General features: G+C 45.7%; 1 protein-coding gene across 3 annotated transcripts in view; it reads left to right on the top strand.

Annotated features, from left to right (window-relative positions):
- CLNS1A (chloride nucleotide-sensitive channel 1A) overlaps window positions 1–15,691 on the top strand; it is an 820,929-nt gene that overhangs the window by 783,974 nt on the left and 21,264 nt on the right. The window contains exon 2 of one of the 3 annotated variants that reach the window (XM_050757498.1): window positions 13,815–14,032. In XM_050757498.1, the coding sequence (XP_050613455.1) occupies window positions 13,908–14,032 (125 nt within the window). In that variant the 5' untranslated portion in view covers window positions 13,815–13,907. Of the gene's footprint in view, window positions 1–13,788; window positions 14,033–15,691 lie in introns of those variants that run through there. The other 2 variants (XM_050757499.1, XM_050757497.1) reach the window with 2 other exon arrangements.

The following is a 15,691-nucleotide window of genomic DNA, read 5'->3' as shown; positions in this document are numbered from 1 at the left end:
TTGCAAGTCTTTTTATCATGAAAGGGAGTTGGATTTTGTCAAATACTTTCTCTGTAACCATTGAGTTGGTTATATGGCTTCTCCCTTTAGTAATACGGTGTATTACATTAATTTTCATATGTTCAATCAACCTTCCATTCCTGGGATAAATCCCACTTGGTTATTGTGTCGGGAATCTCCCAGATCACTCCAGGATCAATGATTCACCAGGAGGACTGACAGCTGTCATTTATTACAGTGAAAAGATAAAAAACAAAATCAGCAAAGGGACATGGCCCACGGGCAGACAGGAGGTAATTAAGTACATGCTTCCAAAGGTCCTCTCTCAGAGGAGTCACACAAGACTCACTTAATTATGACAACACATGTGAAAAGTTACCTACCTATGCAGCTCACTAGAGGCTTGGGGCAAGTTTTTGTTGGGGAGCCAGTCACACAAACACCATTTTGCCTAACGCATACCAAAATTTCAGACCTCCAGAAGGAAAGCACATGTTCAGCATAAGCCATGTTGTTTGCACCAACACATGGCACAGTGAGCCCCTCTTAGAGCCAGGGTAGTAGGAATCGTCTCAAAATCAAAGTTCCCAGGCACTAGTGAAGGGCTAAGCTTGTAAGCAGGTCTTTCTAAGGATAAGTATTCTCAGGCTTGCTATAATATTCTGTTTTTTGCACAATCCAACCACTTGTCCCTTATCTAAGAGCAAAAGACACCTTATTGTAAAAGAGTTTATAATAATTAGGGCACTGCAAAACAGAATATGCATTAGTCAGGCAGTACAGGTTAACAGAGTGCCCAATGCGGCCTCCCACCAATGGGGCCTCTAACCCTAGGGTTTCCACTCTAGTCTGAAATAATTCAGCTCAGGTCAGGCACGGTGGCTCATGCCTATAATCCCAGGACTTTGGGAGGCTGAGGCAGTTGCTTGAGCCCAGAAATTTGAGACCAGCCTGGACAACATGGCAAAACCTGGTCTCTACAAAAAATACAAAAGTTAGCTGGGCGTTGTAGGTGTGTGCCTGTGGTCCCAGCTACTTGGGAGGTTGAGGTGGGAGGATTGCTTGAGCCCAGGAGGTCAAGGCTACAGTGAGCCATGATAGAACCACTGTACTCTAGTCTGGATGGAATGAGATCCTGTCTTTAAAAATAAAATAAAATAAAATAAAGTAAAATAAAATAATTCACCTCAGTTCTTGATATCAGAGGTGCTGCAGTCAGTTCCAAACAGTTTTGTGTTTTTTTTTTTTTTTTTTTTTTTTTCCTCTGAGACGGAGTCTCGCTGTCTCCCAGAGCTGGGGTGCAGTGGCACTATCTCGGCTCACTACAAGCTCCGCCTCCCGGGTTCACACCATCCTCCTGCCTCAGCCTCCTGAGTAGCTGGGACTACAGGCGCCCGCCACCATGCCCAGCTGATTTTTCATATTTTTAGTAGAGATGGGTTTCACCGTGTTAGCCTGGATGGTCTGGATCTCCTGACCTCGTGATCTGCCTGCCTTGGCCTCCCAAAGTGCTGGGATTACAGGCGTGAGCCACCACATCCGTCCAGTTCCAAACAGTTTTGCTTGTCCTTGACATCAATTCATCAGTCTCATGAGTGTGGATGACATCTGTAAGTGTTCTGCCTGGAAAGCTGAGGAGCGGGGACCACCCTTGCTGTCTCAAAGTAAGCTCTATCAGCTGTGATCATAGGCTTATAAGTCAGTTTGAATAAAAGGTGCTCAAAGCAGCTCGGAAAGGCAGCATGGGAAGTTTTTGTTCAGTAAGAGAGGAAAGCTTCCAGAAACAACTCTGAAAAACAAGAACATCAATTCCCTTCTTGCCCTTGCCTTCAACCAGGCCTCCCCAGGTGCTGGGGCTCTGTTTTCCTCCATGGTTACACAATCAGTGTGTTCCATTCAGTCAGTGATCAATATCTTACATTTATTTCATCCCATATTCTTACCCAGACCTTTTGTCTGGAGGAGTTGTATGTAAGAAGGACAAAAGAATTTTCACAGATATTATAGAACAGTTTCTTAACATCTAAATAAAGAAAAATAAAATAAAATGAAGAATAAGAATTAAAATAAAGACAAAAATAAATGAAAAAATAGAAAAAGAATTTTCACAGAAAAATATTTTTATACAACTTAATCAGAAAGACACATCATGTTCCGAAGTTGGTCAGGACAACATCCTGAATTTTCTGGCATTTTCAAAATGGGTTTATTTAACTTCTCAGCCCTTTAATCCTGATTATTTATCCAGTGAGCATCCTAGAAAAGCCTTGCTTTTCTGAAGACAGCGGCATTTTACAATCAAGCTGCACTTAGGTTTGTGTACCAGGAAAAAGATGAGAAAAGTAGGGTTAGGGTATCATCAATCCATTGTTGCAAGCTGCAAATAATTAGGAAATTTAAGCACAAGTTAACAGTAGTGAGGCATTCCCGAGAAAGGGTTGAGTCTAATCTGTCAGAGGGCTCATACTGTTTGTGATGTGCCCTCCCCTAAGTTGTAGCTTTTGGTAGGAATCACCCATTAGGAATGCAATCAGTCTCTGCATCCAAAATATAGAGATGATGAGTAATTTAATTTCACACAATCTCATCGGACAATAAACACTTTCTTGTAGGTATCTGCAAGTGACCCAGATGGACCAGCCAGCTTCCCTGATGTTATCACAATTTATGGCCCCACAAAGGACTGTCCTAAATCTGCAATGGTCCATGAGTGGAAGAGCTGTTTTTGAGCATATGTCTGCTTTCAGTTCAGCACAGCTCATGTTCAGACTGAAACAGGCCCATAACAGACAGTATCCAGTTTTATGTAGTGTCAGTTCCAAGCAATTAAGGTCTGTGAATTCAGGATAACATAAAAGCTAATAGCTTTTCTTCAGCACCAGCAAAGTCAATATGCTTCAGGACCAGAAAACTGTGTTCCAAATCTAAGTGACAATCAGGACTCTACTTACCCTTTTTGTCTTACTAGTCTTATAGTCCAAAATGACCCACTTAAAAATCACACATTGGCCGGACGCGGTGGCTCATGCCTGTAATCCCAGCACTTTGGGGGGCTGAGGCGGGCAGATCATCTGAGGTCAGGAATTCGAGACCAGCCTGGCCAACATGGTGAAACCCTGTCTCTACTAAAAATATAAAATTACCCGGGCATGGTGGCACTTGTCTGTAATCCCAGCTACTCGGGAGGCTGAGGCAGAAGAATCACTTGAACCTGGGAGGCGGAGGTTGCAGTGAGCTGAGATTATGCCATTGCACTCCAGCCTGGGCAACAAGACTAAAACTCCGTCTCAAAAAAAAAGAAAAAAAAAATCACATATCAGGCCAGAAAATCATCTGTCTCTTAAGGGTCAGATATCTGATTTCACAAAAGCTTATTACCAAAATAAAAACTGCTTTTGAAACTCCAAAAGTGTATCTCTCTGGAGATTGTCTGTCTTTTCATGCTGTCTCCCGTTTTCCTGAAGCTCTAATAAGCAAAAATTATAGTATAAATAATCAGTTATGGGCCGGGCGTGGTGGCTCATGCCTACAATCCCAGCAGTTTGGGAGACCGAGGCGGGCAGATCACCTGAGGTCAGGAGTTCGAGACCAGCATAACTAACGTGGTGAAACCCCATCTCTACTAAAAATATTTTAAAAATTAGCCGGGTGTAGTGGTGGGTGCCTGTCATCCCAGCTACTTGGGAGGCTGAGGCAGGTGAATCGCTTGAACCTGGGAAGCGGAGGTTGCAGTGAGCCGAGACACGCCACTGCACTCCAACCTGGGCAACGGAGCGAGACTCTGTCTCAAAATAAATAAATAAATAAATAATCAGTTATGGAGAATTGTTCTGTTTCCAGTACTCAATGAGCTTATATTCTACGTGCCCACAAAAAGCAAGGTTTTGACCACAAAATGAGTTCATTAAGTCATTTCACTAATGCGTTTTATTTTTTTCTTCTTTAATTTTTATTTTCATTCCCTTCTTTTCACAGGTGTTGATCATTAACATGTTGTCTTTGCAGCTTTCTATGACTGGAATGGTTCCTCTAGCATTTATGAAATTACAAGCATATAGGTGGGCGTGGTGGCTCACGCCTGTAATTCCAGCACTTTGGGAGGCCGAGGCAAGTGGATCACATGAGATCAGGAGTTCGAGACCAGCCTGATCAACATGGAGAAACCCTGTCTGTACTAAAAATACAAAATTAGCTGGGCGTGGTGGCACATGCCTGTAATCCCAGCTACTCGGGAGGCTGAGGCAGGAGAATCGCTTGAACCCAGGAGGCGGAGGTTGCAGTGAGCCGAGATTGTGCCATTGCACTCCAGCCTGGGCTACAAGAGTGAAACTCTGTCTCAAACAAACAAACAAAAAATAAATTACAAGCATATAACATTTTACATCAATGTTTATACATTCAGACATAACAGCCACAAAATATGAAACCATGTTTTTAAATTCCCCATTTTTTTGCTCTCACTGCAAATTTACTCAAACCTCAGTAGTAAATTCAGCATTTACAGGGTTAACATTTGAGTTGCCAGAGAAGATCCTGGCTGGAATCTAAGGAGTGGGCATGGAAGGTCTGCTGCATCAGTGGCAGCAGCTAGACTGAAGAGTCTGGGTATTCTTCTCCTTCTGGTTTGTCTAAAATTTTACTGTAGCCCTGGACACTGGATGTTATCTTTTTCCCCACCGCCGGAAGAGAGGTTATTTTTTCCACCTGAAAGACAGAATGAATATAAAAGGTATCATCTGGACTGCATCCCTCCCCCACCCTGTGTTAGCCTGAAGAGCCAAAAGCAGCCAGGGCTTCCAGTAAGCCAAATCTCCTAGAGTTGGAGTTGGAGCTACCATTTTAAAATTCCATAGGTAACTTTTGCCCCTCACAACAGAGCTTCAGCTGCTTTATTATGCCATGGATAATTCCATAGCCACCCAGGCACCAAAGGTTCATCATACCCCATTCTCCTTCATCTTTCCTCTACCCAGACAATGCGTGGATCACATATCATTGAGTCAGAGTCATTCTAGTGAATTTCACTTTTGACACGTACTGTGTCAGGGTCATCAAGACAACTCTTAGGATGGACAGGAGGATGCTAGGAGTCAGCATCTAATCATACTCATGCTATTTGTCTTAGACAATGGGTGAGAAGGTGTTCTTTTACAAAGTAGCCAGGCATGGTGGCTCACATCAGTAATCCCAGAATTTTGAGAGGCAAGGTGGAAGGATCACCTGAGCCCAGGAGTTTGAGACCAGCCTGGGCAACATAGTGAGACTTCATCTCTACAAAAAAAAATTTTTTTAATCGGCTAGGCATAGTGGTACCCACTAGTAGTCCCAGCTACTCAAGAGGCTGAGGTTAAAATTGCCACTGTAAAATCATAACTGAGACAGTGAAAGAGATCTGACTTAACCAACTCCATCTTGCTTCTAACTCCAAGCTGTCATTATTCATTCCTGGGCATAAGCTGAACGGACCTTGGGAGGAACTTAATTTGTAGTCTGTAGTTTAGAACAAAGACAGTAACAGCCCTTTCCCAAAACAAACCCCCTTCTTGCCTGGGGACTAGACTGCCTTTGTAGTATTAACAGATTAGCCAAAAGATCAATTCTGACCCTCTCCAAATTGCTCCTGGGGATAATATCACTATTGTAAGGCCTAAGATCTGTGCTTGAGATGTTTTGCAGACCCTGCACTTGATGGATCAGCTGGCACCACCCAGATCAATAAACTGGCTCATCTGATCTTGTGGCCCCCACCCAGGAACTGACTCAACACAAGAAGACAGCTTGGACTCCCTATGATTTCATCTCTGACCAATCAGCACTCCTGACTCACTGGCACCCCATACCCACCAAATTATCCTTAAAAACTGATCCCTTGCCAGTGTGGTGGCTCATACCTATAATCCCAGCACTTTAGTTCGAGACCAGCCTGGCAGTATGGTGAAACCTCATCTCTACTGAAAACACAAAAATTAGCTGGGTATGGTGGCACACCTCTGTAGTCCCAGCTACTCAGGAGGCTGAGGCAGGAGAATGTTGAACTGAGAGGCGGAGGCTTCGGTGAACTGAGATTGCCCCACTGCACTCCAGCCTGAGGGACAGAGTGAGAGTCTGTCTTAAAACAAAGAAAGGAAAAATAAATAAATAAATAAAAACACAGAGCCTTAGATTTTGAGAAGGATCTATCGACTTTCAGTTCCTGGGGTTCCATGAAGAAAACAGAGGTTTTTCCCAAAACAGATTGTGTGGCACCTTCTCTGTTTTTCCCAAGGAGTTTCAGGCTATTAGAAGCTATCTTAGAGCCTCTCATGCATGCATTGAGTGGCAAGAAAAAATGGAGAAAAATAATTCAGTTGACTGAGAAGAAAAAACTTTTTTTTAGAACAACAAGATCCAAGACAAAAAAAACACATAAAAGCCTTTTAAATATACCTACTGGATATCCACTTCTTTTTTTTTTTTTTTTTGAGACGGAGTCTCGCTGTGTCGCCCAGGCTGGAGTACAGTGGCCGGATCTCAGCTCACCGCAAGCCCCACCTCCCGGGTTTACGCCATTCTCCTGCCTCAGCCTCCCGAGTAGCTGGGACTACAGGCGCCCGCCACCTCGCCCGGCTAGTTTTTTGTATTTTTTAGTAGAGACGGGGTTTCACCGGGTTAGCCAGGATGGTCTCGATCTCCTGACCTCGTGATCCGCCCGTCTCGGCCTCCCAAAGTGCTGGGATTACAGGCTTGAGCCACCGCGCCCGGCCTCCACTTCTTTTTTGAGATGGAGTCTCACTCTGTCTCCCAGGTTGGAGTGCGGTGGTGCAGTCTCAGCTCACTGTAGCCTCTGCCTCTCAGATTCAAGTGATTTTCTTGCCTCAATCTCCCGAGTAGCGGGGACCACAGGCCCGCAACGCCACACCTGGCTGATTTTTGTATTTTTTGCAGAGACGGGGTTTCACCATGTTGCCCAGGCTGGTCTTGAACTCCTGGGCGCATGTGATTCTCCTGCTTCAGCCTCCCAAAGTGCTGGGATTACAGCTGGGAGCCACTGCTCCTGGCAGATATCCACTTTTAATTAAGCTGACTTTTAACTATAGTGCTCTTTTTAAAATCCTCTTAAATCTCTTATTACCTGACTTTAGCCATGCCAAGTGGCCAACATTTCTGGATTTTGAACTTTACCAAAGGTAACCTCCCAGGTGTTTAGAGAGAAGAAAATTCAAGAAGGGAACCCCAAAGTTGTTCATGGAGGGGAAGAGAATTAACAAATGATAAAGTTTACAGAGGCCGGGTGTGGTGGCTCACGCCTGTAATCCCAGCACTTTGGGAGTCTGAGGCGGGTGGATCACGAGATCAGGAGTTCGAGACCAGCCTGGCCAACATGGTGAAACCCTGTCTCTACTAAAAATACAAAAAACTTAGCCAGGCATGGTGGTGGGCGCCTGTAATCCCAGCTACTTGGGTGGCTGCATCAGGAGAATCTCTTGAACCCAGGAGGCAGAGTTTGCAGTGAGCCGAGATCACACCACTGTACTCCAGCCTGGGCAACAGAGCAAGACTCCGTCTCAAAAAAAAAAAGAAAAAGTCACACAAATATCACCCAGAAAGTATTCATACCCTAAGCCAGGAATTGTACTCAGGCCACCATTGTAAAATGGCAAAGCCTTAGCTGCTGAGCTACAGCACCGAGTGGTTCCCGTTGCCCTTCCCAGAAGTAGTCCAAGGTAGTTAATTTTGAGCTTGCAAATGCTTTTAACTCCTGAAAATGGTTTTTGGAGCTAACTATGATATGAACCCCAAAACTCCTTTTTCCTAGAAGATGGAGACCAAGAGAAAGTACTCTCATATGGTTACAAGGTCAAGCTCCTAGGACATAAAACAAGATGGAGACCTCATCCAGTTTTTCTGTTTTTTTTTTTTTTTTCTTCTTCTTCAGAGACTTGTAGCAAAGCTTGGAACTGAGTAGTTTGCTGGGGTGGTTTGAACAGTGGGCTTATGGGGTCCTTTTGTTCTATCCTAAGGTACTTCTCTTTATGACAGACCCATACAGAAAGACACACAAAGCCCACCAGATTCGCTACTGTTTAAGAATAACCTTAGAATCCTTTGTTGCATTACGAAAAACTTTACAGAGGATATAAACAGTGATTGTTATCATTCATTCAAGCGGTTTGCACAGAGAGAGGACACAGTCTGATTGTCAAGAAATCCTTTCACTTTTGGTGGCATGCCAGGCTTCCGGGTTCCCTTTCCCTGAGCTGTTCTAGTAACCTGGCTTACCGCACTATAGCCCTGGGGCCAAGTTGTAACACAAAGAGAATTTATCTTTTTCCTCTATGGCCAGAGCAACATACATGTGACAAAACATAGACATTAGCCACTCCACTTAGCTCCCAATATCAAACGGGCAAGACTCAAACTTGCCCCTGGATGGGCCCTGTCATCTTTAAATCTTTTTAGAATCTTCTGCATATTAATAGGCATCCCTAGATGAGACTAATTTGGGAGCCCTCATTTTTAAATGCACTTCAGTGCATTGTTGTTCAGTTGAAACTTTCCACTGTAAGTTATGTTTAGTAAGATTTTGCCATTTCTGTAAGGCTTCGCTGCTTCCCAAGCCTAACACTTATGCAGGTATAAGCTGAAGAAACTCAGTCCTCCTGAAATTAAGGATCTATTTTTACCTAAGATATTGGCTTTGCTCTCAGTTTCCCTTGATCAACTTAGCCAATGATTTTTTTCCTATCTAAGCAAGCAAGAAAAATGAAATAAAGGGGAGGAACAGAAAAATCCCTGTGAATTTTCTTTTTCTTTCTTTTTTTTTTTTCTTTTTTTTTTGAGACGGAGCCTCGCTTTCGCCAAGGCTGGAGTGCAGTGGCGCCATCTTGGCTCACTGCAAGCTCTGCCTCCGGGGTTCACGCCTTTCTCCTGCCTCAGCCTCCCAGTAGCTGGGACTACAGGCGCCGGCCACCACGCCCGGCTAATTTTTGGTATTTTTTTTTTTTTTTTTTAGTGGAGACGGGGTTTCACCGTGTTAGCCAGGATGGTCTTGATCTCCTGACCTTGTGATCCACCCGTCTCGGCCTCTCAAAGTGTTGGGATTACAGGCGTGAGCCACCGCGCCCCGCCACCTGTGAATTTTCAAAAGCCAAATTTTACAACCCCAACAGTATTACCATGTACTACCAGTTTCCTTCTGGCCTAGTCAGATATAAAAGGCCTCTAACTGGATCCAACCAGTTAATTACCAGATCAAATTTGATCTTGGACCCAGTCCAGTTTCTGTCGCAACTTCCAAACCCAGTTTGGAACAGAAATTTGCTCAAAGAAAGTCAGAAAGCTGGCCGGGCGTGGTGGCTCATGCCTGTAATTCCAGCACTTTGGGAGGTTGAGGTGGGTAGATCACCTGAAGGTCAGGAGCTCCAGACCAGCCTGGCCAACATGAAGAAACCCCATCTCTACTAAAAATATAAAAAATTAGCTGGGCATGGTGGCAGATGCCTGTAATCCCAGCTACTCGGGAGGCTGAGACAGGAGGCTAAGGTTGCAGTAAGCCAAGATCTCGCCATTGCACTCCAGCCTGGGCAACAAGAGCAAAACTCCCTCTCAAAAAACAAACAAACAAACAAAAAACAAAAGGAACTCAGAGAGCTCAAAACACAAATCTGTGGAACTCTGAAATCTGAGAGAGAACTTACCAGCATCCCCAGGTGCTGTGACAGATCAAAGGACACAGTGGATTCTGCAGGTACCTGACTTGTTCACTCAGCACTACTGGGGATCGTTACAAGCTCTACTTCAGATCCCACTTCTGATACCATCTGTTAAAGGAAAAACTTCAGCAGAATTAAATTTCAAGGCAGCACCCAGAATCACAGCAGATTCAGAGAGACTCCAGGGATGCCTCATGGTCACAACAAATTTATAGACAAAAGGAGAGAAGTGACGTACAAGAATTGGAAGTGAGGTACAGAAACAGCTGGATTGGATACAGGTTGGCATCTGCCTTATTTGAACACAGTTTGAACACTCAGCAGTGTATGAGTGGTTGAAACATGGCTGCTGGGATTGGCCAAGGTTCAACTATTGTTACAGGTGAACACTCCTAAGTTAGGTTTTCAAAGTTATCTCCCTGTTAACTTAGGTTACAGTTCGTCCACAAGGATTCAAATATAGAAGTACAGAGCCCTCCTCAGGCCTTACTTAATTCACTTTAACACTACCAACAAACTAGTCCAGGTTAAAGGAAAAAAAATGTTTTTTGAGATGGAGTCTTGCTCTGCCACCCAGGCTAGAGTGCAGTGGCACAATCGTGGCTCACTGTAGCCTCCACTTCTGAGGCTCAAATGATCCTCTCACCTCAGCCTCCCAAGTAGTTGGGATCACAGGCAAGTGCCACTATGCTGGACTAATTTTTTTATTTATTTTTTGGTAGAGATGGGGGGTCTCACTATGTTGCACAGGCTGATCTCAAACAGGTTAAAAATTTAATGCTACCCTAACTGTTGAGAGGATAGAAACAAAACTACCCCACACATCCTGGCTTCCAGCCTCAGCAGTCCTACTGCAAAGGTATTATACCATACTGAGTTAACAAGAGGATTTACTTGAATTTCACTAGTTCTCTCATGGCCAAATTATTGCTCTTGAGTTTAATGCCTCAGGTCTATCATCTGTAAAGTGGGTCAATAACAGTAACTTTGGGGGGGCGGGGTGCCGTGGCTCACGCCTGTAATCCCAGCACTTTGGGAGGCTGAGGCGGGCAGATCACGAGGTCAGGAGATCGAGACCACAGTGAAACCCCGTCTCTACTAAAAATACAAAAAATTAGCCAGGGGCTGTGGTGGGCGCCTGTAGTCCCAGCTACTGGGGAGGCTGAGGCAGGAGAATGGGGAGAACCTGGGAGGTGGAGCTTGCAGTGAGCCGAGATGGCGCCACTGCACTCCAGCCGGGATGACAGAGCGAGACACCGTATCAAAAATAATAATAATAATAATAATAATAATAATAATAGTAACTTCACAAACTTGCAAATAGTAAATAAAGAGATGATACAGGTAAAGTGCCTGGAAGAGAGCCTGGCACAGAACACTCGTTAACTTTAGCTACCATTATGACGATTTTGGAAGTCTTTCTTCCTCTTACTGCTATACTCTTTAGTGCCTAACGAAGAAACAAAACATCAATTGCGGGGGCCGGGCGCGGTGGCTCAAGCCTGTAATCCCAGCACTTTGGGAGGCCGAGACGGGCGGATCACGAGGTCAGAAGATCGAGACCATCCTGGCTAACACAATGAAACCCCATCTCTACTAAAAATACAAAAAAATTAGCCGGGCGAGGTGGCGGGCGCCTGTAGTCCCAGCTACTCGGGAGGCTGAGGCAGGAGAATGGCGTAAACCCGGGAGGCGGAGCTTGCAGTGAGCCGAGATAGCGCCACTGCACTCCAGCCTGGGCGACAGAGCGAGACTCCGTCTCAAAAAAAAAAAAAAAAAAAAAAAAAAATCAATTGCAATTTTGGTGGATTAATTCCTTTCCAGTCAGTGCCCCAGCTCCTTACCGATGTACCCAGCTCTTCACCCTGCCCTTATTAACCGTTTATGCTTATCTGCTCACTTGACACGTGGGGACGTGGCTTGTGCACCAGGCCAGTATAAAGACCTGGATCGACGTATGCTACACGGTTGTGTAGACCCGAGATGTGAACAGTCCCGGGAGATGGGGACGGCGTGGCCAGATCAGAACATCATAACCGAGTTGGGAGACTTCTGAGCTCCAGATGAGTGGTCTCTATGTCCTGTGCATCCTTCGGCAAGGGACTCCATGTATTCGTCTTTCTCTCTTTTTCTTTCCTTTTTTTATTTATTTTTAAATTATTATTATTATAATAATTATTATTATTATTATTATTATTTGAGACAATGTTTCGCTCTTGTTGCCCAGGCTGGAGTGCAGTGGCGTGATCTCGGCTCACCGCAACCGCCGCCTCCCGGGTTCAAGCAATTCTCCTGCCTCAGCCTCCCGAGTAGCTGGGATTACAGGCATGCGCCACCACGCCAGGCTAATTTTGCATTTTTAGTAGAGATGGGGTTTCTCCATGTTGGTCAGGCTGGTCTCGAATTCCCGAGGTCAGGTGATTTGCCCGCCACGGCCTCCAAAGTGCTGGGATTACAGGCGTGAACCACTTCGCCCGGTGTATTACTCTTTCTCTATTGCAATTCCCCTGTTTTGATAAATCGGCTCTGTCTAAGCAGCAGGCACGGTGAACCCATTGGGCAGTTACAACAGGGTTGTAACAGGGTTGCTGCTGTAATGGCCCAGTGGGTTCACCTTGCCTGTTGCCTAGACAGAGCTGATTTATCAAGATGGAAATTGTCATAGAAAAACAGTAATTCACGCAGGGCCGCTGTGCAGGAGACTAGAGTTTTTGTTGTTGTTGTTGTTTTGAGACGGAGTCTCGCTCTGTCGCCCAGGCTGGAGTGCAGTAGCACGATCTTGGCTCACTGCAAGCTCCGCCTCTCGGGTTCACCCCATTCTCCCGCTTCAACCTTCCGCGTAGCTGGGACTACAGGCGCCTGCCACCACGCCCGGCTAATTTTGTTTTTGTATTTTTAGTAGAGACGGGGTTTCACTGTATTAGCCAGGCTGGTCTCGATCTCCTGACCTGGTGATCTGCCAGCCTCGGCCTCCCACAGTGCTGGGATTACAAGCATGAGCCACTGCTCCCAGCCTAGAGTTTTATTTTTACTCAAATCAGTTTTCCAGAGCATTCAGGGATCAAAGTTTTCTGTTTTTCTTTTCTTTTTTTTTTTTTTTTTTTTGAGACAGTCTCGCTCTGTTGCCCAGGCTGGAGTGCAGTAGCGCGATCTCGGCTCACTGCAAGCTCCGCCTCCCGGGTTCACACCATTCTCCTGCCTCAGCCTCCCGAGAGTAGCTGGAACTACAGGCGCCTGCCACCACACCCGGCTAATATTTTGTATTTTTAGTAGAGACGGGGTTTCACCTTGTTAGACAGAATGGTCTGGATCTCCTGACCTCGTGATCCGCCCGTCTCAGCCTCCCAAAGTGTTGGGATTACAGGCGTGAGCCACCATGCCCGGCCAGGGACCAAAGTTTTTAAGGATAATTTGGAAGGTTGGGGAAGGCCAGTGAGTGAAGAGTGTTGATTGGTTGGGTGGGGGATGAAATCACAGGGAGTTGAAGCTATCCTCTTGCCCTGAGTCAGTTCCTGGGTTGCGGGGGAGGGGGCACAAGATCACATAGCCAGTTTATGCATCTGGTGGTGCCAGCTGATCCATCAAGTGTAGGGTCTGCAACATATCTTAAGCACCGATCTTAAGTGCAGTTTAGGGAGGGTCAGAATCTTGTGGCCTCCAGCTGTAATTTCTAAATTACAAAATTTCTAATCTTTGTCTGATTTGTTAGTCCTACAAAGGCAGTCCAGCCCCCAGGCAAGAAGGAAGTTTGTTTTGGAAAAAGTCATAATCTTTGTTTTAAAACTTCAAACTGTAAACTAAGTTCCTCCCAAAGTTAGTTCAGCCTATACGAGGAATGAACAAGGACAGCTTGGAGGTTAGAAACAACATGGATTTGGGTAGGTCAGATTGCTTTCAGTGTCTCAGTTACAATTTTGCAATGGTGATTTCACTGTGACAATCTTGAGGGACTTCCCACAGAACCCTCAGTTCTTGAAGCCCAAAGCCTCAGAAATGGCGAGGAAGAACGAGAGGGGTGTTAAACTCCACACGGTCTTAGCCGACCTCCGACGCTTTTCCTAGAATGTCTCATCTCTATGGTCGACGGCGTTCAGATTCCGGGGCAGACTAAGTTGTTCTTCCGGGGTGAGTGCCTCTTCCAGGGCGAGCGGTGTGGTGGACGCATTGCTGTGTTCTAACTCCCTCAGGGGCTGTGTTGTCGCACTTTCTGCTGCTATGAGCTTCCTCAAAAGTTTCCCGCCGCCTGGGCCGGCGGAGGGGCTCCTGCGGCAACAACCAGACACCGAGGCTGTGCTGAACGGGAAGGGCCTCGGCACTGGTACCCTTTACATCGCTGAGAGGTAGGGTTCCCGGTCCCCAGCGCCGGCCTCCTGCGTGCCACCCTCCTCCTTGCTGGAGCAGGCGGTGCGAAGGAGCCGGGCAAGGGGCGGCCTGGAGGGCTGCTGGGAGCGGGGGCGCGTGTCCGGGACGCCTCAGGGATACCTGTACCGGCTGGAAGGCTCGATTTTTCTAGCACTCCTCCGGAGTCTTCCATTCTCTATTTTCTCGGGCCGGAATTTCCCCTCATGGATTGTGCTTTTGTTTTTTTGTTTTGTTTTTTTAAACTCGCCTTTTACTGGAGGTCTGGCGCGTGCGTTGCCCTTAACGCACGGTCTCGTTTTAAGAGTCTGAAGTGTGCCTGTCTTTCCGGATGAACAGATGCAGGAGGTGTTCCCCTCTGCAGGATACGTAGTTTCAGAGCCGAGTGTGGAGGACTTTGAAAGTTTGGTTACACAATATAGATTTTTTCTGTAGGAATAGTAAGGAGAGGAACATCCTTAACTCGACACAGACAGGGGTCATATGCAGAGGTACCAGACTCCCGTTTTGGGGTCCTGGAAGGAGTTGCCCTTTTATTTGGCCACCTGGAGCACTTTGGTATTTTCACAGTCAGATAGATCTACCTTAAATATTGTGGTTGTAGAACCGAGGTCCCTGTTTCCTTGACATTTAGTTCTCTTTATTTTGAAGCCTGTAATGACACATTTAATCTTTCCTGCCCTTCAGATATGTGTTGCTTCCCCTTTTGCTCCATCACTTGTCGACAGCCAGAGAAAATTCTCTAAGAACTCATGTGATTACTTTGGAACCACCTGTAAAATCCGGGATAATCTCCCTATGTTGCTGTCCACTGGTAACCTTAATTAGGTTTGCGAAGTCCCTTTTGCTGTGTAATATAACATATTCACACGCATGACACCAGAAACTGAAGGTCGTGGGGGCCAAAATTTTGCCTACCACAGAATCCAGAGCACAAAAACTGTAAAGAACTGTTGCTTTAAAGGGAAATTTAGACATTGAACAAGGCTTAGGCTTCAGGCCAGTCACTGAGATAGGACATATGGGTGGTAGGAAAAGCAAGATTGAGGTGAGAGGCAGATAATGAGTTTGGTCAGGACATGTGTGGAGTAGTTGTACATACGAGTGTGTGTTGGGCCGGGCGCGGTGGCTCACACCTGTAATCCCAGCACTTTGGGAAGCTGAGGCAGGCGGATTGCCCCAGAAGTTCGAGATTAGCCTGGGTAACACGGCGAAACCCAGTCTCTACAAAAAATACAAAAGTTAACCAGGCATGGTGGCGGCCTGTAGTCCTAGCTACTCAGGAAACTGAGATGGGAGGATCACCTGAGTCCAGAAGGTCAAGGCACGGTGAGCCGTGATTGTGCCCCTGCACTCCAGCCTAAGTGACAGAGTGAGACCTTGTCTCAAAAAAAAAAAAAAAAAAAAAAAAGAGTGTGTGTCTTGGGAAAGTGGTATTAAAGATAGATGTTTGGAAGTCGTTGAAGTATTAGTGTATACTCATGGAAATGGATTAACTATCTCAGAAGAGAAGAGGACCAAGTGTAGAACCCTAGGGACACACCTTTGGGTGGGTCATAGAAGAAGAGACTTGAGAAAGGAGGAAGGAGCAGTCAAAACAAAATATGAAGAGCGTATATTGAGTATTGACAAGGAAATCT

Source organism: Macaca thibetana, chromosome 14, assembly GCF_024542745.1.
Source record: "Macaca thibetana thibetana isolate TM-01 chromosome 14, ASM2454274v1, whole genome shotgun sequence".
Taxonomy (NCBI): Eukaryota; Metazoa; Chordata; class Mammalia; order Primates; family Cercopithecidae; genus Macaca; species Macaca thibetana.
Note: the sequence above shows the minus strand (reverse complement) of the source record. Positions and strands in the feature narration are given on the sequence as shown.